Source organism: Tinamus guttatus, unplaced genomic scaffold (assembly GCF_059628265.1).
Source record: "Tinamus guttatus ecotype Peru unplaced genomic scaffold, ASM5962826v1 Tinamus_guttatus_pri_ptg000112l, whole genome shotgun sequence".
Lineage (NCBI taxonomy): Eukaryota > Metazoa > Chordata > Aves > Tinamiformes > Tinamidae > Tinamus > Tinamus guttatus.
This window is the reverse complement of record NW_028288646.1, coordinates 908,903-933,135: the sequence shown is the minus strand read 5'-3', so window position 1 is coordinate 933,135 and position 24,233 is coordinate 908,903. Positions and strand designations below refer to the sequence as shown.

At 39.5% G+C, this 24,233-nt stretch overlaps 1 protein-coding gene across 1 annotated transcript; it reads right to left on the bottom strand.

Annotated features, from left to right (window-relative positions):
• Positions 1–1,002: 1,002 nt before the first annotated feature.
• On the bottom strand, positions 1,003–20,099 carry RUBCNL (rubicon like autophagy enhancer). The gene is made up of 15 exons (XM_010222654.2): positions 20,016–20,099; positions 17,801–17,921; positions 14,698–15,375; positions 10,910–10,995; positions 8,750–8,957; positions 7,861–7,965; positions 6,611–6,653; positions 6,134–6,266; positions 5,584–5,729; positions 4,724–4,788; positions 3,907–4,145; positions 3,168–3,229; positions 1,853–2,006; positions 1,646–1,736; positions 1,003–1,217 (listed from the first exon to the last, which is right to left on the bottom strand). The coding sequence occupies exons 1-15, from the start codon at positions 20,085–20,087 to the stop codon at positions 1,105–1,107; spliced, it is 2,316 nt and encodes a 771-aa protein (XP_010220956.2). The 5' UTR covers positions 20,088–20,099; the 3' UTR covers positions 1,003–1,104.
• Positions 20,100–24,233: the final 4,134 nt, after the last annotated feature.

The following is a 24,233-nucleotide window of genomic DNA, read 5'->3' as shown; positions in this document are numbered from 1 at the left end:
AAGAAGGTCTTTTCTCACCATGTCTTACCCTACGTCAATATCCATTTGGTTATGTTGAGTAAGAGATTATAATTTTGCTTCTGAGCAAGAAGTATTAAACTGTTTTCATCCACAAAGAATAAAAAAACACCACCACCACAGCTAAGTGAAACATTCAGTAATCTTACTAGTGCTGTGAGAGTTATCATGGGGGTGAACCTCTTGGATCCAGTATGGGTGACTTCCCTTGCTAACAAACACAAAAATTGTGTTCAAGCAGCTGCTCTAATTTTCTGAAGACACAAGGTGCTCCTCCGCTTAGGTAAGGCTTGGAAAGACTCCAGCATTTCCAATGAATGGAGAAATCTGACTTGGCAGAAATACAGTTCTATTCCAGGTTCTCTCTCAAGTAGAGAGGTAGCCAATAGGACTGAGAATAAAAGCAGCATTCAAGCTTCCTGTACATTACCCTTCTTTTCAAGCAATGCCTGAGAACTGGAGCAGAGCTCCAGCTATGATGGATTTAGACAGGAGTACTTCTTGCTCACTACATTTCCTCGCTTCTGGAAAAACATCTGGAAAGACACTTCTGTAGAGCTGTCACACACAGCCTGTAAGACAAACCTACAATCCAGAATAAAACTAGTCTGCCAGAACAAAACTTCAGATCAGCATTTAGAGGAAGTTTACAACTTTTTCTTCTCCTATTGCAGAGTTATGGGAATTTTATCACTTTTTTCTGTTTCTGAAGTCTGACACAGGTGATCTCCAAAACTTGTTTACTATTTACATATTATATTCAGCATTAGAAGAACCATTTTTTACATTGAAAAACATAATATTAAAAATATTACATACAGGATGAAATGCAGCATCAAAATGTTGCTTACAAAAATAACATCCAGTATTGCTGTCACAGTTAAGGTGAAACTGTTTTAGGAAGAGTTTAAGGATTAATATTAAAGTCCTTAAGGGTTTTTTTTCTTTCTTTTTTTTTTTTTTTTTAAAGACAGAATTCATTAAAAGTTGCAATGTCTAAAACAACATTATCTAATTCCCAAGCACCTGAATATTTGGCTTTCAACATCTTCCAAAATCCACAGTCACTGCAGGAGGAATCCAGTTTCACACAGGCACAAACGATGGCACTTCTGAAAGCCTCCTCCGAGCTTCAATCCGCAGACATTTGGGGCAGCCTCCAGACTTGAAACATGCTTTGTGAAAGCACGTTTTGCACTCTGATTATCCAGACAAACAGTTTCATATTCAGGAAAAAGAATCATTAGAACATCCTTCAAGGAATACACCTATCTAGTTCACCCAAGTATAAAAGTAAACAAAAACAGCACAAGACCAGGGGAAAGTTTGGGAAAGACTTGCTGCATTTCACTGAATGCTGATAAGGCCTGGCATAGCAGCAACATCATGCTGTCCCAAGCTCTCTCTCAAGTGCAGACCTGAAAATGCAGCCTCCACCCATAGCCATAATTATGGCCAGACACATTTGTATTTTTTGCTCTCTGAATTGACATGCAGGAGAGCCATCTCAGATTTGAGATATATGTTCTTTCAGTGAAGCATTCTCAATGTTTTCCAAAAATAGGCCTGAACAGTTTTACATGTCAACATCCCCCAATGAAGAGGGGAAGTTCATGCTGGAACATACCTGTGCACCTTTTGCATTTGGCAATCTGAAAAGGGAAGACTAGATCCGCACTCTGACAGAATTCACAGATAAACCCTTTTGCTTGACAGAGCTGCAAGAACAAAGGGAGAGTTGGTTTAGTTTAGTCTGTCTATCTATCCATATATTTGAGAATCCCAGTAGGGTTATTTTTCCCCACACTGTTAGAGAGACTTGGCATATCCTTACCTCACAACCATCCACATGAGAGATGGAGCTCTTCAAAATATCTTTAAGAAGAGGCAATAGCTGCCCTCGTTTAATCTTCACCAGGTCATCTAGTGAGAAGAGCTGCAGCTCCTCAGTCAGATGGTTTGGGATCTTTTCAAATTCTTTCAGTACCCTGTGCAAAAAAAAAAATCCACATTAAATTACAAGAAAAATGCATTTCTTTCAAGCATATTTGAAGAATAAGCCTCTCCAAGGGGAGGTATAAAGCACATCGATGCTAAATCCTGCTTTGCTTTTGCTCATAATTTGAGCTGCTATTAGCAGCAACTGAGAGTAAGGGATTTGAATAAAGAGTCTATTTTTAATGCACACTAGAATTGCCGTGGGCAATTATTGCAGCGATTCTCCAGTAAGACGTAAAGGGTTCTCTCCTACTCCAAAAGGAGCAAATTATTGTACAATACTCTAAGGCAATAGTCTAGGGCTACAGATTTTTTGCTAAAGTATCTTCCATAGATAAAACTTACAGATGAATTGTGTTCATACCAAGTAGGTGAGCACTGAAAACACAGCTACTACTCTTAATTTTTCACCTGCAATCAGTATGGAAGCTACAGTGAGAAACTTAATACTTATTTCTATGATGGAATCATAGGCAGGCAAGAAGAAAGAATCATTAAAATAAATGTTTTCAAATTTGGTCAACACTTAATTGATTCTTTCCATGAAAAGGCCCATGTTGGAGAAGATCTGCCCTGCTTTTAGAGCAGGATTTGTTTATTTTAAAAATGGTCACCAGTTCTGTGGTGAAAGTTAGCCAATAGTTATGCTGATGGTATTGGGAGATAAAATTAAAGATTTTGGTGTTTAAGCAATAAACAGGTCAGCTTCATACTTTTTAATTTTCTGTAGTATTTTGCACTTTCATACTGTTTTCATTTTAATATGCTTATAAAATCAGCCAAATTGAGCAAATGATAGGTTCCTGGAGGACCTTTAAATCCACATGGAACACTAAGATAAATCATCTCAGACATACATTAGAAATCTCTGGCCTTTTAAATACTAGCTAACCTCAGAACTAGCTAGAGAAAAATATGTCTCTAAGAATCAAGCATTTCCAATCAAGTGTCTAAAGATGCTAAAAGGAGCATTAAGCTACCACATAACAGCTGCTCTTGTATTTGCAGTGCAATAGAAGGAAGCTGTTACAAGATTTTCTGATGATCAGATTAGCCTGTTAAAAATTGTACACAAACACCTCTAGAAGAGGCAGCTTTCTAAGCCCCCTTGTGCGCTTTATAATCAATCAGCTTGTGTGTATAATCCATACCTTTCTCCAAACCTGCAGGTTTTCAATAGCTTTTTTAAATGAAAAAGCTGTTCTTGTGTCTCCTAAAAGATGAAAAACATTTTTTTAAAATGTAAATTTTAAAATTTATTTACACATTCACACTACTATGAATGAGCAACTCTGTGTCAGAGAATCAGCCATAATCTAAAATTAGGAACTTCTCACTCAGCAGCATTGAGCAAATAGATTCGCTAATGCACCAGTGGCCTATAAATGCAAAGCCTACTTCCATTCACTGACAGGGGAAGCAAATCCCAATGCTAATTCCTCCACAACAGCACCCCAAGCAAGGTGCTAGATCTGAACCTCTGTAAGGACAAGTATCATCCTCTGCATGGGGAAGCCTGGGCCAAGAGGGAAGGGCATACCGGGTCCATGATGTTCCACAAAACCCCCTTCAAGTTGCATAGAGGTTAGGGAGAAGAGCCAGGATGTTTTTGGTAATAGCCCACAAAAATAAGGAGTTATTCAACATTTCTGGAGTTGCTAAGTCAGTTGCTTGGCAGAGGTAACTTACTGCAGGAGTCTAACTCTCCAATGAACTCAAATTGGAAGGCAGGAAGAAATGCCTTCCAAAGATAACAATGCCCAGAAATAGTGGTGGAACAAGGCAAAATGCAGAAGAGTCCACATGCACAAGGCACAGCACAACCCACCCTGAAGAGTCTTTCCCAAATCCTCAGACCCATAAATTCCCAATAAAAGGGGCCTTCCTTACCCTCACCCTGTCCATTTCTTTTGTTTTTGTGTAGAGGGCTTTGTTGATGCACGACACATTGAAGAGTGGATTCTGCCATATGCTGTCTAGGAGGTGTTTGGCAAAGTTGCACACGTAGTATTTTTTGAAGTCCCATTTCATCAGTATTCGGGCAGGAATGCAAGATTGGGCATAGCTATGGCAACAGTCACAGAAGTATTTCCCCAGGTAATCGCAATAGCGAAGTCTTCTGATATATTCTGCAAGTAGGTAACACAGGTAAATGCTTGGGGGATTGTACCTTTTGTGTATCTACTCAGCTGAAATAATTCAGGTCTACTGCATAGAATGAACAGTAATTAAAGCAGGAGTTTTGTTACTGTGGTAAACACATGACATGGTTCATATTTAAAACAGCAAACTTTCCTCATTGCCACATTTATCAAACAGAACTAATTATATTCATTATGAGCTTACAGGCAATCACTCTTGCCTTACCTGCAAAAAAGCTTCTAATAAAAAGCATCTAACAAATTGAGAAAGGAACTAATCTTAGTGTTACTTTTGATAATTTAAAGCAGTTTTGGTTTGCTTGACTTAATATGTAACCACAGATTGCAGATAATTCACTGAAATCATCAATGTGGCCCTTTGTTGGCACACAGGACAAGGCTTGAAAGGCTTGATTTTTGAAAGGCTTGTTTCATTTGAACCAAAATGAAAAAAACAAGCACTAAAGAACAAAACCACTCATTTTATAAACTTGTTTTTAAAGACTTTTTGAAAGAAAAAGGTTTTTGTGCAACTTGGCACAGAGCGGGAATTACGTGTTACTTACTGCTTTCTACTGGGGTTCCACAACCAACACACGTGAAGTTTTGAGCAGCTACCACAACATCTCTCCTGAGTACAAAGACAAACAATTACCTCTCATGACACAAAGTACAAATCACCATTCTGGCATCTGTGAGTATTTCCTACGTGAAGTTGATAATTTCCTTCTCCACATATAGAAAGGGGCTCTGGAAAAATGGTTGTCTATCAACATATAAATATACAAAAAACAAGCCCAGTGAGGGGCTTCTGAAAGAAGATCTGAAAGTCTTTTAGTGGGAGTCCAAGCATTCTGGGGAGAATGTATCAACTACTGCTTCAAAAGATTCTTGACAAGGCCTTTCCCATTTCTTCTGAAATCACCAAAGGAAGAACCACCACACACCTGCCTAATATTCTGAAACTGAGAAGGCAACTGGGCCTGCCAGTTCCTTATTTTGTGTATTTACCAGCACTTCAAGGGGCATAAGGCAGAACACAACCTGCTTTCTTCCTCCTTGCTGAAAGCCTACCATGCATAAAGTGTAAGCCAAGTAGAAAAGCTGTTAGAAATATTCAAGGAATCTCACAAAATTGAATTTTTAGGAGCCCAGCTGAACACTACACTATCAAGTGTATGTGTATTCCTAAAATGACATGTGGCATGTTAATCAGGAGGTGCATGCTTAGAGTGTAAAAAAGGTGCCCAAAAAGAAGAAAAAAAGATGCCATCTGCTTCCTAGTGAAGGTAGGGATGGACCCTGCAGGAGACTGCACTGCATTGACTCAACCCCAATTTTTGTCTGTTAAACCACCCAGGCTCCTTCATAGGTTAGACAAGTCCCATGCTATCCTCACGGCAGCACTCAGATCCTTTAAACTTACTTGACTGAAGGGTGAATATTAAATATAATTTGAGATCTTGGGGGTGCCCAGCCAGAAGATCCTCTTAATTTAGATACAATCTTTATTTCTTCAGCCAGATTCAAACTGGACTCCAGCTCTCTTGGAATATCTTCTTTCAGCACAACCTTTTAAGAAATTCATGTGAATGAACAGATCATCAATTGGACACCTAGTAAGTACTATCAAACATCTCCTTTTATACTTCAGGATTTCAGTCTTCGCCTGCACATAAACAAAGTCTCCCCAAGCCTCAAATGAGATCCAGAAGAAGCTACTGAAATACCTCCTGGTTTGTGCACAACTGGTTAACAATTTAAATGTACTGCAAAGTGCTAAACTGAGAAGACATTTTACAATTTATTTGTAAAACAAACTAGTAATCTGCAACTAATAATAATCTGCAAACTAATATCTTTTTTGTACTTTTTATTGCAGTTTCCCCCTTTTTATAACAGGGAAGCAGCTGGAGTGAAACAATCACTGTTTGGGGAACCAAATAAAGAGGCTGCTGTTTTCTGCTTAGACTCACCCTCTGCTTAGATGAGCTCAAACAACCAGACAGTTGAACTGCAGCCTCTGTCTGCAACCAGTGTTTTCTGAAAGCTCTGTACAGCTCTTGAGCTGTTGCTTCAGCTGAATTACAGCCCGGTTCACAAGATGATCTGAAAGTGAAGCAACAAAGATGGTGAAAAATAGCAGCACTGCCTGCCTCCTTTGCATCTCTGAAAAGCTCTCTCATTCTTTCATTCCAATTCCCTTTAAGGCACCTAAGTCCTTGCAGTCATAGCCACCACCCTCCAGCAAGACTTAAGGAGCAGGGAAGTGCCACAGTAAGTAAGCCAAGTACTGCAAAGACTTTGCTGTCAAGCAGCATTCCTTTGCTCCCCTCAGAGCCCCAGATTTACCCCTTCCGCATCTTTCCCTGCTCCGGAAGGAAGAGGCATTAGAAAGCTGGTCCAGCAGGAAAGACAATGCCACTAGGTTATTTTAAAACACACAGCATTACCTTCCATCTGGGGAGACAGTCAGACTTTCAAGGTCTTCAAGTTCTGCAGTAAAGGAGAGAAATATTAGGCCTATCTAAAAAAAAACATTGTTATTCAGCTCTGTATTTTCCTTCTGTTTTACCATAGTGCCAAAATACATTTGTCATTTGACCACTCATTGGATGCGTGGAATAACTTCAGCTCTGGTTGTAAAACAGGGATAAGGAGTCTGCTCAAATGCAGAAGTGAAGAGCACTCCCTAACAGCTTTATCTAAATCATCACCACTAGCAGCAGCAGGGAAGTCACAGAGCAGCTGAGTTGGACTAATCCAAGTGTTAATATGCAGAATTGACAGAGCACAGTATTTTTGAACACTGACAAGTATGTTGAAACACTGATCACAAACATGCTGGATAATGCCACAAAATATGTCACTGGCAGGAGAGATGAATGGAATGGAGACTTGTGTGGTTTGATTATGTCTGTACAGACAAAAGACACCTACACAGACATAGTGTTTACACTGATTGCATTGATTGTAAAAGCAAAACATTCTGAAGATAAATGCTTCCCCACTTAATACCATCAAAACAATTGTTGCTACCAGAACTGCTTTATGAATCAATTTCCCATCTGAGCTTAAGGAAAGAGCAAGTCAATCTCTACAAAACCAAAAGGAAAAATAAAAAAGCACCTGTTAACAGTAAAAAGATTAAAGCTAAATGCTGCCCAAACTATTTTTAAAGGACTTTTCATCTACACTATATCTGTATATGTAAAATCCAGAAGGTATTTGGGAAACTTGGGATTGCCTGAGAAGTAAAGCACCAGAGAGCAAGGAGAGGAGACAGTGTGCTCCAGTCCCAGCACAGGGTAGAGTTGCCAAAGAGAAAGCAAAAAAAACAAGCAAAAACAAACTTGTCTAAGCTGTAATACTGCATTGCCCTAAATTCTCTCAAACAAAGCTGCTATAAATTGGCTGAGACTGTAAATTAGGTGCAAGGTTCACACTTGCCCCCCATGAGCTGCCTTTCTTAAATATGATTCCAGCCCATAAACCAGCAAAGATTAATTTGTGGAAAGGAAATCCTGTCCTACTCTGAGCAGTTTCACACATGTGTTCCAACAGTCACACATATGTAGCTCTTTCCATTCTGTCCTCTTTTGTCTCTTGTGAAAATGCCTACTAGGTCAGCAAATTTTTCAAGAGGTGCAACAGATTTAGCTGAACAATAAAGTAGATTGTGTAATTACAGTTAAGGTCTTACCAATAATTACATATTCATCATCTGAGTCATTGTGGCATGGAAATCTGGTAGCCTCGTGATGTAATGGGAGATGTACTGCGGGGCTGACGTTCAGGATAGCACAGCCTGTCCAGAGCAAACAAGGCATCAGTAAAACTTTCCCAGTATCTCCCAAATAGTTATATTGTCACTTTTTACCTTACACTTTTTATTTGCAAAGCAACTTTTATGTGCACTGGAAGCCCATCTGGGGAACCTGCCATACAGCCTGCATCTAAAGTATTTTCCATAAAAGGTGGCCTCCTTACATACAAGTATGCAACTGATTTCCTCCAACTGATTTCCTTCATGAACTGTGTCATTCTGACTATAAGTTTAATTGCCGAAATTTGTCCTATATCACTGAACTCCACATACAAATATCCTTGCTGATACAAGCATTCTAGGGCCAGCAGCCTTCGCTCACCAGCTTTGCATTCTACATGCACGACTGTTCTGGGCAATCTCAGTCAGATCAACTGTGTTGCCAGATCTGCACACTGCAGAAGAAAGATTGGGACTTTCAACCCTCTTTTGTGGAATTTAAACAAAAGACAAACTGATTTAAAGCATGCTGTATATGGAAAGTTGTGCTTGGCATGTTTCACATTCCCAAATACATAAAAAATTGAATTAAAATAAATAACAAAAAAGAAAAAGACAAAACAAATCAGAATATTCAAAAGATAGAATTTGACTCACAGGTAACTCATCTATGGAATAATGATTGTTATGGAATATAGGTTTGATTGTGTTGAAGACCAAAAGAAGGGTTTATTTCCAATAAAGACTCAAGTTTCAGTATTTTCTTAGACAATAAGAAAAAGAAAAGGCTGGCAGAAAAGGCTGTACTATAGACTAGGCAACTTGCCTTCATAACCACTGTCTGAAGAGGCAACAGAAGAATCTGATTTCTTGACTCCTGGATAGGAAGAAAACTCCAAATCAGTGTGATAGCTGCCATCTGATCCACTGGTTTCCTCCAGACCCCAGGACTCTGCCTGCTGACTTAGAATATTACACTTCATCTTCTCCAGAGATGCTATAATCATATCTGCAACAAAGAAGTGTGCATTCTCCTGGAGACAAAATTGAAATACTCATTAGGAAATGGCCCAATTTTCCCCCAGCAACTTACTTCAACTCAAGAAATTAAAGTGTAAGGCTATTTGGCTTTTCCTTTAAGCACCAAAAAATACCCTCAAGGGTGATTTATAGACAACAAGCAAAAGGCAACTGCACAGACAACTACCTGTTGTTTCACTCCTGACTAAAACATACAGTTTGCTTATCTTCTCCATCTGTTAGATAAAAGGAAACTTGATTTCATGCCTTACTAAAGGGTCATATGTCTAACTGAAGAACAGGTATGCATTTAGAGATGTAGTCTTTCAGTTACATTATTTCTTAGCAAGCACATGTTAATCCATATAATATAATTATTAGGATTTAATTTAGTTGTGTGCAGTGTGGCAAGCATGGTCAGAGGCAGCAAGCTTTAATGGGACTAGAGAGTTTCCAAGGGAAAGTAGTAAAAGCAAGTAAAATGCCTTTGCATGTTAAGAATTAAGCTGGTGGGACGATACCACTGCACAGGGAACATGGAACAGGAGAGCTTATATGATTAATTCAAGACTGCATAGAAAGACTCTGATAAGGCCAAGCAGAAGCCCAGGACCTGCCTCAAAGGTTAGTTGTTTCAAAGCTTCATTGGGGCATTACCATACCCCTCCACATGTCTCTTACCATCTGGCTTGCCTGGGTTACTCATCTTTCAGCACCAGAAAGCTTGTAAAGCCATCCTGGGGCCACTGAAATGCAACCTTTCAGCACTCTGTTCCAGTGTCACTATCTTTTCCTCTGTCCAGCAGAGGATCACAGTGCTGCTGGGTCACTGAATGTAGGTACACTCCAGTACATGGATGGGAAGTCAGAGATGCCCTTAAGTGTGCACATTTTCATTGTGCAAGGCTAAACCTCTATCTGAAATGATCTGGTAGTACTTAAGGCTACAGATTCAGAATGACATTTTTAAAGTGCTTTTATGGTACAAAAGAAGCATCACCTCCTTAACAACTCCTTTCAGAAATGTCTTGCACATAAAACAAGATGGAAAGTTATTTCTAAAGTTCTTAAAAAGAAAAAAAAAAAAAAAAAGGCACCACAGGAACATTAAGAGCTTTGATTCAAACTCAGAAATTGTCATTCCAATAAAGCGGGTGCCCAGGATGTGATGCTTCCACACCAGAGCAGCAATTTTCTCTAGATAAAACCTCTAGAAAAAAAATTAAGTCCTTTTGTATTAAGTACTGCTATGGAAGTACAGGATTTAATTATATCATTAACTTCCCCCATCATTAAAAAAAAGTATTAAGGCCCAATTTAACACTGTAGTGTATAACTGTGTGCTAGCTTGACATGTTTATTTATAGGCTCAAATAGGCTGCCTATCTGGTCAACAACATACTTAAAGGTCAAAGGGTTCTTTGAGACCACTATACAAATTAGAAGCCTTAAATTCCTGTAAATGTGACAACTACTAGACTTATCATTCACTCTAAATTGTTACAGCAATTTCACAAGTTTATCATAGGTATAAAAGTCAGCCTCTCAGCTGTCAGCCCAGTCTCCTCAGAGGGAAATGTATATGGCCAGAATTTGCCTTATGCATGTAACTGCAATATAATTCAAGCTAATGGACTGTGTCAGAAAAAAAATGAAAAGGGAAATATTTAAGCACTCTAAAGTTTGCAATTATTTTTAAATAAAGTATTTAATGATAGATGGAAAATAAAAACAAAGAAAAGTGTATTAGGTTGAAAGGTTGATCATATAGAGAAGGGAAGAACAGGGGAAAACACTACATTTTTAAAGATTGTTTTTCCATCATCTTCTCCTGTCCCAAATAAAGAACCAGAGTCCTATGAAGATATAATAAAAAATGACATTGAGAAATGCATCCTGACTTTTTAATTTAGGTAAAATGAACAGAGATACATATATGACTTTAAAAAAAAAAAAAAATCCTCACCTTTTCCACATCTTCTGGAAGCACAAAGGTATCCTGCAAAGATCGATTCAAGGGAACAGCATTTATATTCAAAGGTGAAGTAGAACCTGTGGGTATAACATCAGCCTTATTAAATATTTCTTCATCTGCAGTTCCCACGATGGGTGCACTCCCAGAAAGTAAAGCAGACTTACTTCTCCCAAGCTGACCACAGCTGAAGTTGGACAGAGTAGTGAAAGGAGAAGGTAGAAAGATGAGAAACATTTGACTTTGTTTCTAGCAGATGTTACCTTTGTTTCAGGTTGTCAGAGTAGCAAAAAGACACACATATGGGCAGCGTCACTGCTCTTCCCAGGCCTGCCCTCTCCTATCTCCTGGGCTGGTAGCAACATGCTGCAGCTGGCAACATCAGATGGGGCGTGACCTGCCAGTGCGGCTCTCAGCAAGCTCCTAATGCCTGCAAGAGGATCCCCTGCATTTTGGAAATTTGTTGCTACAATACAGTGACTAGGCAGAACAAAATTAATCTCTCCCAATTTAACAATATCTTACTGGAAAGCAAAGAGCACATCTGGTTTTCTGCAGGTTTAACCCGTATCACTGGTAGTTTCCAATACTTAAGTGAACAGTCACACTCTTCTCTTGCAGAAAACTGAAGGCATGATATCCAACTCTATGTTTTGTATTCCAGTCACTCACTGCTGCAATAAAGTTCCTAGGAGACTGATGAAAGTTATTTTCTATAACTGTACAATGCCAAAGCAATATCAAAAGGTTCCATTATGTGTTAACTCATGTTTACTTCACTACTTCTGCCAAGTCTGTTCTGTTTCTACTAAACTTCATCTAGAAGGTTGTTGGAATGGGAAGGGGTCTGTGTTCATGTCTACAATATAAAACCTGCCTAACTGCTATCACCATACAAGTCTTTTACTGTCCTTGCTGTTAAAAAAAAAAAAAAAAAAAAAAAAAAAAACACCTCAGAAGCAGAACTGTTGTCTTCAAGAAAAACCAGGAAGACACATACCACAATGATGAGCTGACTTTTCAAAAAACTTCTAATTAGCAGAGTCACTAACCAATTAGGTTATTTTCATATCTATTTGATGACTCACTATATAAACAACATTTGGGGAGATGCAGATGCTGCTAAAGACTAACAGCTCCATCTGAGCTTGCAATAAGAGTGATAAATGCTTCTGTTCTTATCAGTTAAGATAAAAGGTAGAACTGGGGCTCTAAATATAAGAAGGCAGACAGAAGGAAATATGTCAAATGATTCCTTTATCTTTAAAGGATCAGTCAGAGCAAAATGGTAAGGCTATTATTAAATGTCAGCCTACCCTTTGCATCCCACTTCCATCTTTTACTAAAATGAGTGTAAAGGGAACAAAAAACTGTTTTGGCACTTTTCAACAAAATTTAGCTTTGTTTTAGCATGAAAGCAAAGTTTTGTACTGTGAGATATCCAAGTGCCATATGGAACACTGGATAATGTGAAGATGAGATGCAGAGTTAGATTTTTTTTTTCTTTAAAAGAATGAAAGGAGAAGCCAGTTTAGATAAGAACAGGAGAAAGGCCAGAGAGCCAAAAAAAAGTCTAGAGGAAGGGAGACTTGGGAAGGGGGAATTAGAAAGATAAGGAAAAGCGAGTAATATCTTTTAATGTCTGTGCTGTTTCTAAACTGAAGTAATCTAGTCAGGACAACCAGGAGAAGAGAAAAAGACTGGATACAGATCCATACCAAGAAACAGTTCTGTATGAGCACTTTAAAACAGTATTTTTACCCACAGACAGCTTTTCCCAGAATCAAGTTTTACCAAGACACTCAACTGAACAATTACTATTTTTTTTTTTGGGGCAGGGGGGAAGGGAATTTACAGAAAAGTGGAAGATACTGAAGAGACTTACGAGGACAGCAGTCCTGTAAGTGCTGGTAATACACCAGCCTCAAAATCCCCCCCAAACTACCAAATTTTGCCATGGACTGTGTTAAGAAGAACTGATACATTTCAGAAAGGTGCTCCCAGCCCTTTTAAGTGTTAAAAGGGGAATTTCTAAAAAGAACCTCACAGAATCAGAAGTTTTTGTGGGATTTTAATCATGAATGTCTTCATGCGCATCTCCTCCCACACCTCTACATAACCTCATTGACTTGTAAAGACTGAGAAACAAAAGATCCGCCTCCTTTGAAATAGAGGTGGAGAGAATATCAGTCAGGAGATAAACCAGCATATTTCCTACCCTCAATTTTTTTTTTTTTTTTGTAATTTTTTGGCTTGCTATTTGCTTCTGCCTTCTCTTGCACTAGAGACTTAAATGACTGAAAGAAATGGTGAAGAGCTGAATGCAGAGTTCAAATTATAGAGAAAAGGAATTAAAGTTCAACACAGAGCACAATGTCCAACAGGACCCCAGCTCCTGTAAGGATTACTTTGAAAATAGTAAAGACAAGGACATGACTTTCAGTTACCAGGCTGCCATTTCTCTTACTGCTGTGATCACCTACCAGAAAAACATTGATCCCACAGAAACTTGGGACACTTCCCACTGACGTCAGAAAGTTGTGTCACAACTTCTCTGTTCTTGTACATGTGCCTCATGGTCCTTGCTGACATTTAGAGACTTGGCTGGGTTTTTCAGGCTAAGATACCTCAGTCTGCATGGCTGGCTGAACACAGCTCCAATCACATTCTCCCCACATCTCTGTGGGGCATTTCTCAAGTCTATCATGCCTTTGAATCAGCCAAAATAACACTTGGCAGGAGCAAAAAAAAGAAACAGCCTTTGCCATGCCTGTTGACCAGAGCCTACCCAAAAAGGCAGGTGTTTTTTAATCCCTGTTCTACTGAAGAGTAATTATAAACTAATAAAGCTAAGTTACTTTATAAAGCTAACATTTTAATTGTCAAAATTAAAGATTGAGAAAAAAATACTAAAACTTAATTTAAAAGCTAATAAAGGTATTAGAAAACCCCTGCTACAGGCCTCTGATCCTACAATGGCATGTTCCTATCTGGGAGTCTGAAACAGACTGAAACACTACATGAGCTTTGAGTGAAGAGCAAGGTAGTACCAGACCTTGGAAACAGAGCTCAACAGCCTCACTACTTGCCCCCAGGTGCTATTAACCAGCTTCACCTCACTGAGGCAAAGGACACCAACAACAGTGTTAGGTACTAAACACAAAAGGTGCCTTCTGCTGCTCCAGTTTAGCAGCAGCCCTGGGCCAAAGGCCAGAAAGGCTGGCACATCTAGTGAACACACAGGTGCCACCCCAAAGCCAGGGGAGGAAAACAGAAGGGAAAGGAGGTCAGTTGTTGAGGCCAAACCAGCTTGTACAAGAGTGGATGTCTACTCAAAACTTTAACCAAGGGGTGTCCTACTTCTAGCTCATGTCAAATACAAGGAGATGTCTGAGGAATCAGTACATAGCAGAGAACTAATACCAAGCTCCAAGATCTTGGTAACCTGTTTTCAGCATAAGAGTAGTTGTGAAGAAAAGATAAGTCAGTGATAGGCTCATCTGCTGGATGATCTGCACTGATGTCAGCTCATCAATTTTTATATTTGGTCACAGAGTGTCTACACTAAAGCATTCCTGTGATTAGAGGCCAAAATAAAACTTCGAGCTAGAAACTCTCCTTTCACTAACACCTTTGCCCTCATTTTTTGATTTTTCTCTCAAGTGCAGCAATTGAGAACAATTCTACAATCACTTGCCATTCCCATAAATGGAGTCAATTTCAGTCCATTCCTAGGGCACAAGTTTTAGAACAAAAAGTTAGGTCTGAAAATGTAGAGTTACCTGGTTGATCCAAAGGCTCTGGCTGGGAAAACCCACATGGAGAATTACAGTTATCGCTGTTGCCAGTTGCAGTCTCTAAAGCACCATGATACTTTAATGAATCTACTGACTTACTAACTGTTGAATCCAGGAGAAAACTTGTAAAAGCCAAGTCTCGTTCAGTGTGACCAAAAGAGTTTTCTAGTTCCTTTGCAGCACACACGACAGCTGACATGACAGTGCTTCCTGTCAACGTCACTTGGGTAAAACAGTCCCTCTTCAGAGGGGATATCTCCGAAAGAGCAAAACCGTTCAAGGAAGAAGTAGTGGGATCCTTGCCAGAATAATGTGGGCAAAATGAAGAATCCACAAGAGGTTCAAAGGAGTCACAGTGTGCATTGTCCCAGCATGCTCGGTGCCTTGTAAACCTGATATCCGTTTGTGTGTAAGCAGTACTGCAAGGTGTGGAATCACTATCACTGTCATCATTGTTATCCCCATCACTGCTCTCCTCCCAGCGCTCCAGGTCACTGTCTGGGTGTTGAGCTCTCTGCATTGTGGTCTGCTCTGACAGCAACGAGTGCTTCAAACCAGATGCATTTAAAACAGACAAAAGAAGGTCTTTGATGGCTTCAGCACTATCTAGGTATGATCCAAAGCTTCCTGCATGCCCAATCACTGCTGGCCTTGAGTACTCATCTGTTCAAAAGGAGAAATCAATCCATTTAGAAAAAAAGATTATTTACAACATGAATAAAACGCTATTTTCACTTCTGACTTGGATGGAAGGAGGAACTGCTAAATACAAGCAGCACTCTGATCTAATTCTTCCAAATAGATCTTACTTTCCATGATCAGGAAGCAATTCTGCTGTTGATCAGTCATAGGTAATAAATCAACAGTAAAGTAGGCTGCTTCTAGCCACACACATACAATTAGTTAAGATCTCAACAGCGGTTGATTGTTAGCATGCTCAAAAACATCATTGTTCTACAAAACTGGACGAGATACAATGTAAATAACTATTAGAGCCCTGCTATTTACCATTTTCATGTTTTGGTTCTATTGCCAATAAGAGATAGGATCATGGACACACACACACACACCAAAAACACATAAGCCACCATTTCTCATTCCTATTTACCAACTCCATATCCCTTCTGGCAAGCCACAGGCTTTTACTGATAAAAGCCCAGACTTAACAGTAAACATTAAGTTAAGAATTTCTTCAGAAAAAGGTTTGTTGGGATTACATTGGTATTTCATTTACCCCCTGGAGCTACTATAGCTCTTCAATATCTACAGCCCACAACAGTGATTTCTGAAGATAACTGTACATACTTCACAACAGATCAGTGCACAAAAAAAGCTATAAGATCTGTACGCCAAAGGCACTGTCAGTGCCTTATTGAATTTGTGAACCACGAAGTTCTGCAGCTAAAATTAACAGAAGAAGCCTTTTAAAGTTAGAGGCTCAAAGTCTGCACAAGCTTTAGGAAAACTCATACTCATTTCCAGTTCTAATGCTAAACTACAGGTAGAATAAGTTATAGCAAGACATGGAAAATTAGAAGAGCAGGAAGAAAAATAAAAGCACACACAGGAAAACAAAAGAGGTCACATGCTTACAGGTCTCAGTCAGACACTTCCTTCTCATACAGGAGAGACCAAAGTAGCCTTTGGTTCATTAGTCAGAGGGGTGGCAACATTTGCCTAATCCACAAAGAAAAGTCAGAGCAAATTCATTAAAAGCCTTTTAAGTAAAGGAGTACTACTTGCCACAGTGCTAAGTAACTTACTGAAAAATTTGAGTTCAATAAAAAAGGAAAAACTGCTTGTAATGACAAACATAACAGGTTTTATGTAAAAGCACACAGGTAGCTATTCAAAAATAGCTCAGAGGCCTGTACCATCAAAAAGTCTCATAGGAGCTGCCACCATCCAAGCAACAAAGTTATACTAAATGTCGTTTTCCCCCCCTGCCACCAATAAATAACTATCACCTACACCATGATAAAGAAGTCAACAGTCTCTTTTCAACAAAATGATCGTAAAAATTCTAAGAATAGATACAAACAAGAAGATTCATTTCCAGGGCAAATGATCAATTACCTAGAATCACAAAGAATGGTAAATACCACTGCTTGAAAAAGCAGGTCTTGCAGATAGACTTTGCTCAGAGGTTGCTTTCCTTGGACTTACAAAGGACTTACAAAACAAACCTCCTCACAAGCCACTCACTTGCGGGCGTGCACTCAAACTACCTCATAGATAAGAGTTTATTAAGGGATCCGAATTAAGACCTCTGAGAAGTGAGGCTCTACAAAGAGCACTTCGCATCAAGAAAAAGCAGGAGAAAAAAAAAAAAGCAACCATTAAGAACATATAGGAGCTATGGTGTAACAGTTGCTAGCAACAACCTGCACAGTAAAGCCACATCAAAACGAGCTAAACAGTCCATCTGTGATAGTGGCAGGTGACTGGTCCTGGGCACTGATTGGGATGAAACTAACAGAGATGCAAAAGTAGTCCCAAAACTGCACTTCTGCTTGGCTGGTGTTTGTCAAAAGCACTCTACACTATATGCAACCTGTCAGCAGGGCCAGCCACTATAGTGCAAAAGCAGGAGTAAGAAAGTTAGGGCTAGATGATTTTCAACTCCCTCTTTCCTCCCGCCACCCCCACCCAAAAAGGACACTTATCTCTTCAGGGAAGAAAAAAAAAAAAAAAAAAAAAAAAAAAATCTGAGAGCTTTTCTGCTTCCTCTCATCCTTCAGTTCAGTTTTACAACTGATATTCACATGACTAATTCTAGTAGTTCCAAATCTGAGAATGGAGTTCTTGGATCAAGTAAGTTGAATAATCTCCTAACAATCATTGGAACAGTTTAAGTATTTTACTCAAGTGTTCAAAACACAGGCTTAAAAGAGCCAAACTACCCTTAAAAAGGCAGAGAACTGTACTTTCAAACTCTACAATATACTTTGCCATCACATCCTAAAAGTTGATAAAGAAAGTTTCCTCTCCAGTCAGAGATACTTAAAAGATTTTTATCAACAGCTTTTACTAGTGCTACTAGCAGCATTAAAGGTCCCTACAGACATTTTAGAATAAGATTCCATACCTGACAAAACTGAGATTTGAGGTGTTGTAGCAAGACAGCTAATCCGCGCTGGAGTATCCAGTGAAGGATTTGATGAATACAGCTTTTCTGTAAGAGTTTCCTTACAGCTTTCACAGTTTATCTAGAACAAGAATATGCAGACAGACAATTTGGTTATATAGAAATATGATGATGATACCTCCAGTCTCATATATCCCATCACAGGGCACAGCAGAAGAGATGTCAGCAGTCAGATGACAGTTACCAACTCCTCTCAGTGACAGGATTTCCTAAACTCCTGTCTGTGTAATAATGCTCTTAGAAAACCTTTCCAAAGAGCTTTAGCATCTTAATCCTGCACACTGCATTTCACCCAGAGGCAGGTGATCTAAAGTAGCACATCAGGTTCCCTGACTATTGGTTCTAGTTCTGAACATCTAGTTACAAAATTAATCACAACCTATTAAGACAGGCTTTCTCCCATCACCAATTAAAATTAAATGGAATGGTTGCCTCAGTAACTATTTTAGAAGCATATTTTCTTAGAACAGAGATTACAAATGCCTACTTAGTATATGCTCCACTTTCCTACCACAAGGACCAGCAGATGTAAATTAAATTGTTCAGTCTTTTGCATGGTAAAGTGCTAAACTCAGAAGTTTATGCATTTGCCAAAATATCCACAATGAATTGGAATAGCATTTAAGGACTTGCAATCTGTACACAGAAGTAGTGGCCTGGTTAGACACACAGACTCTGGAGTAAACATAAATAAAGCACTGACTCAGCAACCATCCATGTGCTGCTCAAATTCCCCAACAGTAGTGCTTGGGATCCAGAGCCTAGTCTGGTGTATCAAACTGTATGGGTTTTGTGTCAGCAGTAAGCTTAACTCAGCATTAAAGGAGATGTGACACAAACAGATGAGAGTCCATCAGGCAGACAGCATTCCAGTATAAGCTAACAAAAGTTTAGGACACATTTGGGCTGCCCAAGGGGGTTTACAGCAGATCAGCACTTTGCTTTGTGTGGTCATGACACTTCTAATTCAGTATTTATGGCCCCAAAGCAGGGTTTATTGCTTGTCAAAGCACTGCAAGCTGAATCAGGGCAAGCAGTTTAGCTTAGATACTGAAGGGGTAATTCCAATAAGGAAGTTAGATACACCCAGACTAGCACATAGCAGGTCTCCTAAAGCCCTCAAATCCCATACAGGGATTATGCTTTTGTCTTTCACTCCCTTTCCACAGAGCCACAGAGCACATGGCAGAAAATAAGTCACTCAGAGATCCAACCCTGCCCCAATTACCTTCAGGCTCATGGAAAGCAGAAGTTTCCGAAGCAACATCCCACAAAGAATTTCTCTTAACTCAAGAAAAAATGTTTCAGAAAAAAAAAGTAGAGTATGTATTTCTAGAACTTGGCGTTTAATTACATCCAAGTTTAGAACAGTACCACTGATGTGGTACCACTTTCCCTGCGCACGCACACTCTTACTGCCAAAGGAAAAAAAAGAAAAAGAAAAAGAAAAAAAAAAAAAAAAGCTTTGTTCCAGCAGACTTTGCTACATGTAAACTACATAGTGTTAAGATCATCACATGAAATGGTTCTTATAGGAAATCAATTATTTAACAGTAAATTTTATAAGAATTTACTTTAGGCAGTCACTACTCTAAAAATCAGCAGTTACCTAACTCCACTCTCAGTACCATAATTGCTCCACACTGAATACAGACACTCTATTAGTAAGCACAAATATATTCTAAAATAGCAGGGTTTTTAGCCCCTCCATCTCTTAGATCATGTCATAAGCAACTAGCAGTCTGAGAACTTTGAATTGTAGTATTTTTTTTAAAGTTAATAGAGATCTTTTATCGAAGAACACCAGAGTGACAACTCAGTATTAAATGATTTTTTTTCTCCAAACTAAGAGTGTAATTAAAAAGCATTTATCAGAAATTAAGAAAAACACATTAAATATGCTACAATGTACAGCCTAATTAATAAAAAAGCCAACAAATAGTTCCACAGCATAAATTAGAGCTTTTTTCCTTCAGTTTTGGGATTGCATTTCTAAAGTTCAACTCCATAATGAATCTGCTATCTCTTATAATACAGCATTTATCACAGACACTGCAAATTAAAAGCCCTTTTTTTTTTTTTTTTTTTGAAAAAAACATTCCTAGTTATCAAAAAGACTTGGAGGAATATTTTTTAGATTATTTCCCTGCTTTACCTTTTTGGAGCTGGCATGCTCAAAGACTTCTGCGCAGGCATAGCTGGCTATAGCTACTGCCTGGAAAGACATGATGGAAAAGCATTCATCTTCTTTCAAGAGCTACCTGGAAGTAACTGCGGAAAAAAAAATAAAATAAATTCACAGTAAGTAGAGAGTTAACCACCATTTTCCACGGGTACTAAATTAAAGCTTATACTAGAATATTATGGGTAGTTTCTCGCCCCCTTACAGGCTTCTGAGGGCACTGCAGAGCGCAGCAGAGAGGGGAAGCGGGTCTGCACAGGGAGCCACATCACAGAGCGCCTCAGGGCTCACGAAACTCGGCAAAACCGTCCCTACCACAGCCAGCAGTGCTGCTTATGCCCACAGAAGAAAGGTAGAGAGGACTGAGGCACAGAATGAGCCCTGGGTGGTGTTTTACACAAGGTGGGGGGGAGAAGGAAAAAATAAAAAACAAACACGAGGAAAACTCGCGCGCGCCTCGCACGGGAGAAGAGATGCAGCAGCCCCCTCATGCTTCCCTCGCCCCTACGAGACAAATTGCCTCCTTTACTCGGGATTTTTACCCACCTCAGCGGCAAAGACAACTCACCTGAGACTGCAACGAACCGCCTACCCTCCCCCTGCGCCGCCGCCGCCGCTGCTTAAACCCCAACGGCCGCGCTGGTCCCGCCCCGCGCCAGGGCCCCGCCCCAACGGTCACCGGGCGCCGCGCCCATCTCCTCTTAAAACTAAAAGAATCATCTCGTTATTTATCTATTTATCTATTTATTGTTTATTTCCCCCGCGCACTCGGTGAGCGACGCGACTGTGTTTTACCTAGGGCCACGCAAAGGTGTCAGTGGCAGCGAGGTACTCCAGTTGGTCTGGTTATCCCAGGGTGGCCCCATTTCCCCTTTAAAAAAAAAAAAAAAAAAAACCTCTTCCCTTTCACTTGTTTATTTATATACTCATTTTTCCCCCTCTTTGGGAGTGGTGCAACTTGATTTTACCTTGAGCGGTGTGATGGTGCGAGGAGGCAGCAGCCCCAGCCTGGCATGGCAGTGAGGAATTTATGAAATCCCCTATATTCTGTGAGCTTAGAAAAACCATACCAAGGAATTCCTTTATCTACCCTTCCTCTAGAAAATCAGCCAGTGGGACACAGGAGTCCAGGTGCCAACTCAAGAGAAACCCTCTTGAGTGAGTTTTCTTAATGGAATTTAAAAAGTTGTTCCTAAGTAGCTCATTTGGGCTAAAAATAAGGCAAAGCAAAGCTGAGATGCAGTCGTGGATCTACAAAGTTGCTGATTGTCTGCAAAAGGAAAAAAAAAATGCAACAACTAAAGAAAATGCAGCCACGAGGAAGTGGAAAGAGCAGCCGAGTTCATATTACAACAGGCAGGGATAACTGGAAGCAGTAAACAAGGAGAAACGGAGCTGCATCTGGAAATCGGGACTTTGGGATTCTTTGGAGTCATTGCCTGCTTTTTATATATCTCACGTGGAGCAATTTGAGCGCAGATGGTGACTTGGCCAGTAACCAGAGCAATGGATTTGGGCTGTGGAAACTCTGGTGGAGCCACAGGCCAGGCGGCTCGCTCCTCTGAACTGGCTCTGATTGTCATCCCATTTTTCAAATTCCCAGCCGGAGCAGGCTGATTTCATAAGGTCATTTGTAAAATAAAATTACAGATTTGAAAAATGTGATTATTCAGGTGGGAAAGGACAGGTAGGTCAAGCAAAATAGACTATAGGTTTATTCCTGCTTCTGCTAGATTTTTTACTTAAGCCTGGCAGCATTAGTTGTTAGGTTTGTCATCATTCTCATAAAGTCTTCCAAAATCCTCCTCACAAAAAGCATTATATAAATGCAAAATGCTAGTATGTTTGTCTGAGAGCAAAACCATGCAGCAAGAGAACATAGCAGTGTTTCCAAGACTTCCAGATCCCTTCGATGTTTCTTTTTCTCCATGAAGCTCTTTTTGTGTGCATTGTCAGGAATTTGTCTCATAACATCTCCAAAAACAAAAAGCTGACAAATTGATAAAGCAGGAATAAGTGCCATTTTTTAGCTTTTTGTGATTTCTCTTGGGTTTTTTTGTCACTTTTTTGACTTTTCTGCCTTGCTGTATTTTTAACAGGAACTCTGCTTAGAATGCAATCAAAAGCTTCTGTATTTTTTGCAGATGGTACAAATAGATGAACTAGAAAACAGGACAGATGAAGAATCACAGCACGAATGAGGAGGAAGCACCAAGCTGTTTTTAAAGTTGGTAAAACAGGAATTGGATGAAGGCCAGCGGGCACCTAACTAACCACTTTTCCCGCGTACCAGATTGAGTTTCACTGGCTTGGGAAAGAAGACAAAAAAACAGGTACTTTGTCTAGTGTATATGCCAAAATACAGTACACCAGCAAAAACTTGCCACAGCAACACTTTCACGAGAATGCAGTTAGGTAGCAAAGAGATGGGTGCATTAAGAACTAATATAAATGCACTTGGACAGAGCAGTCTTCCTCTATTTCAAAGCTTGTAACTGAAGCAAAGAAGTAGGTGAACTGGAAATTTCAGGAGTAGCCAAGATGTATACCAAGGCATACACTGGGAAAGAGGTGAAAGCAGGTATCCCTGGTGCCTCTAATTAACCCAGTTTCCTTAAATACATCTAATGCATTGGTCCTGACAGGGACCTAGGATGGTGCTGATTTCACAATGTTTATAACAAACTGCAGGGAAGAAACAAGTCTGCTTTTTAGAAGCAGTGAGTAGGGTATTCTTATGCACACAGCCAAAATATTTCAGCTTTGGCAAGCAGCATTTTGAAGAGTTCTACAGAGAAGCCCTGAAAACTTTGTATTTTAAGTTTGAAGGTTAGTTTTGCAGAATGAACAAATTCTACTTTTTGAAAATAATCACAATTGATGATTCTCAGGAAAAAAAACTACCTGCAGTAGTCATGAAGTTAAAAAGAGCAGCCACACATTAAAAAAAAATGGAAGTATAAAAATAACTACACTTAAAATATATAAATACATTTTTAATTACAAGGATAGGATAAATATCCCAAGCCAAACACAAATCCAGAAAATTGGTGGTCAACTGAGCCTCCAAGGAATTCCAAACAGGCTGACATGCAGGCATCTGGTTAAAATACAAATCCTGGCAGGGGAGGGCAGCTTACAGTGGAGCCCTCAGCTTTGCACTTTGCTGATGTGCTTTAAAGTACCATATGTACATGCAAATATAAGTAGCTTCTGTTTTTAACCTGTTATGTGGCTCAGAACATAAATATTTGACTAACCTCTCTCTCTCTAGCAATTTAGTAACATGATTAGCATAGCAATTTCTGAATTAAAGCATTTAGAGAAGGCTGGATTAAGCAGAAAAGAAGAGAAAGGTGACTCACACCAGGTTAAAAATGCAGACATTTAAGAATTAGCTCTCTATTAATTCCCCTTCACATGGGATAAAGAGTCCAGCCTGCATAGTGTTTGCTTGGTGGTTTCTTGGCACAAATGTATGATTGCATTGGGAAAACAAGCATGGTTAACATGGGCTTCCCTGCATCCCACCAGGGTAGACATGTCATGTATTTTCTTAGGTAGTAAAACCAGCTTAAGAAGTTTTTGTCCTTGCTGCCACCTGTGTTAGGGCCATGTGTTCTCACATCCACTCTACACTTAGTTGCCCCTTTATATCTGGCAATACCACTAATTAAAGCCATACATTAAAAGAGAGAGAGAGAAAAAAAAAAAAAAAGGAGGTATTATACAACATTATTATTTTTCTTTATTTGGGAATCCAATTTGCAGTACAACCTCACAAGGAGTCACACTGGTACAGCTGAGGAAATGTGTGCATAAGTGTGTAGAAAAAGCATTTGGGAGCAAGGTATGGAGCTGGAAACTTCTCAAACCAGCTTTGCCATGAAGGAAAATGTATTAGGGATCTACAGATATATTGCTAGCCTAGTTGCTTGTAGCAAGTTTTTTTCTTTTTCTTTTTCTTTTTCTTTTTTTTTTTTTTTCTTTCTTTTCCTATTATTTTGATTGGGTCCACCACAGACACTGAGTAAGACTGAGTAATTTGTCCTTCTGACAAAATTCTTCTGCAGCAGTTCGAATGATTTCACTTGGAGTAGGTAACGTAGAAAGGCATCCAAATTAAATGTGCTGAGTACTGTGCTTTGCAAGTGCAGTTAGAAAAATCAGACAGGATTACTCACTGAATTT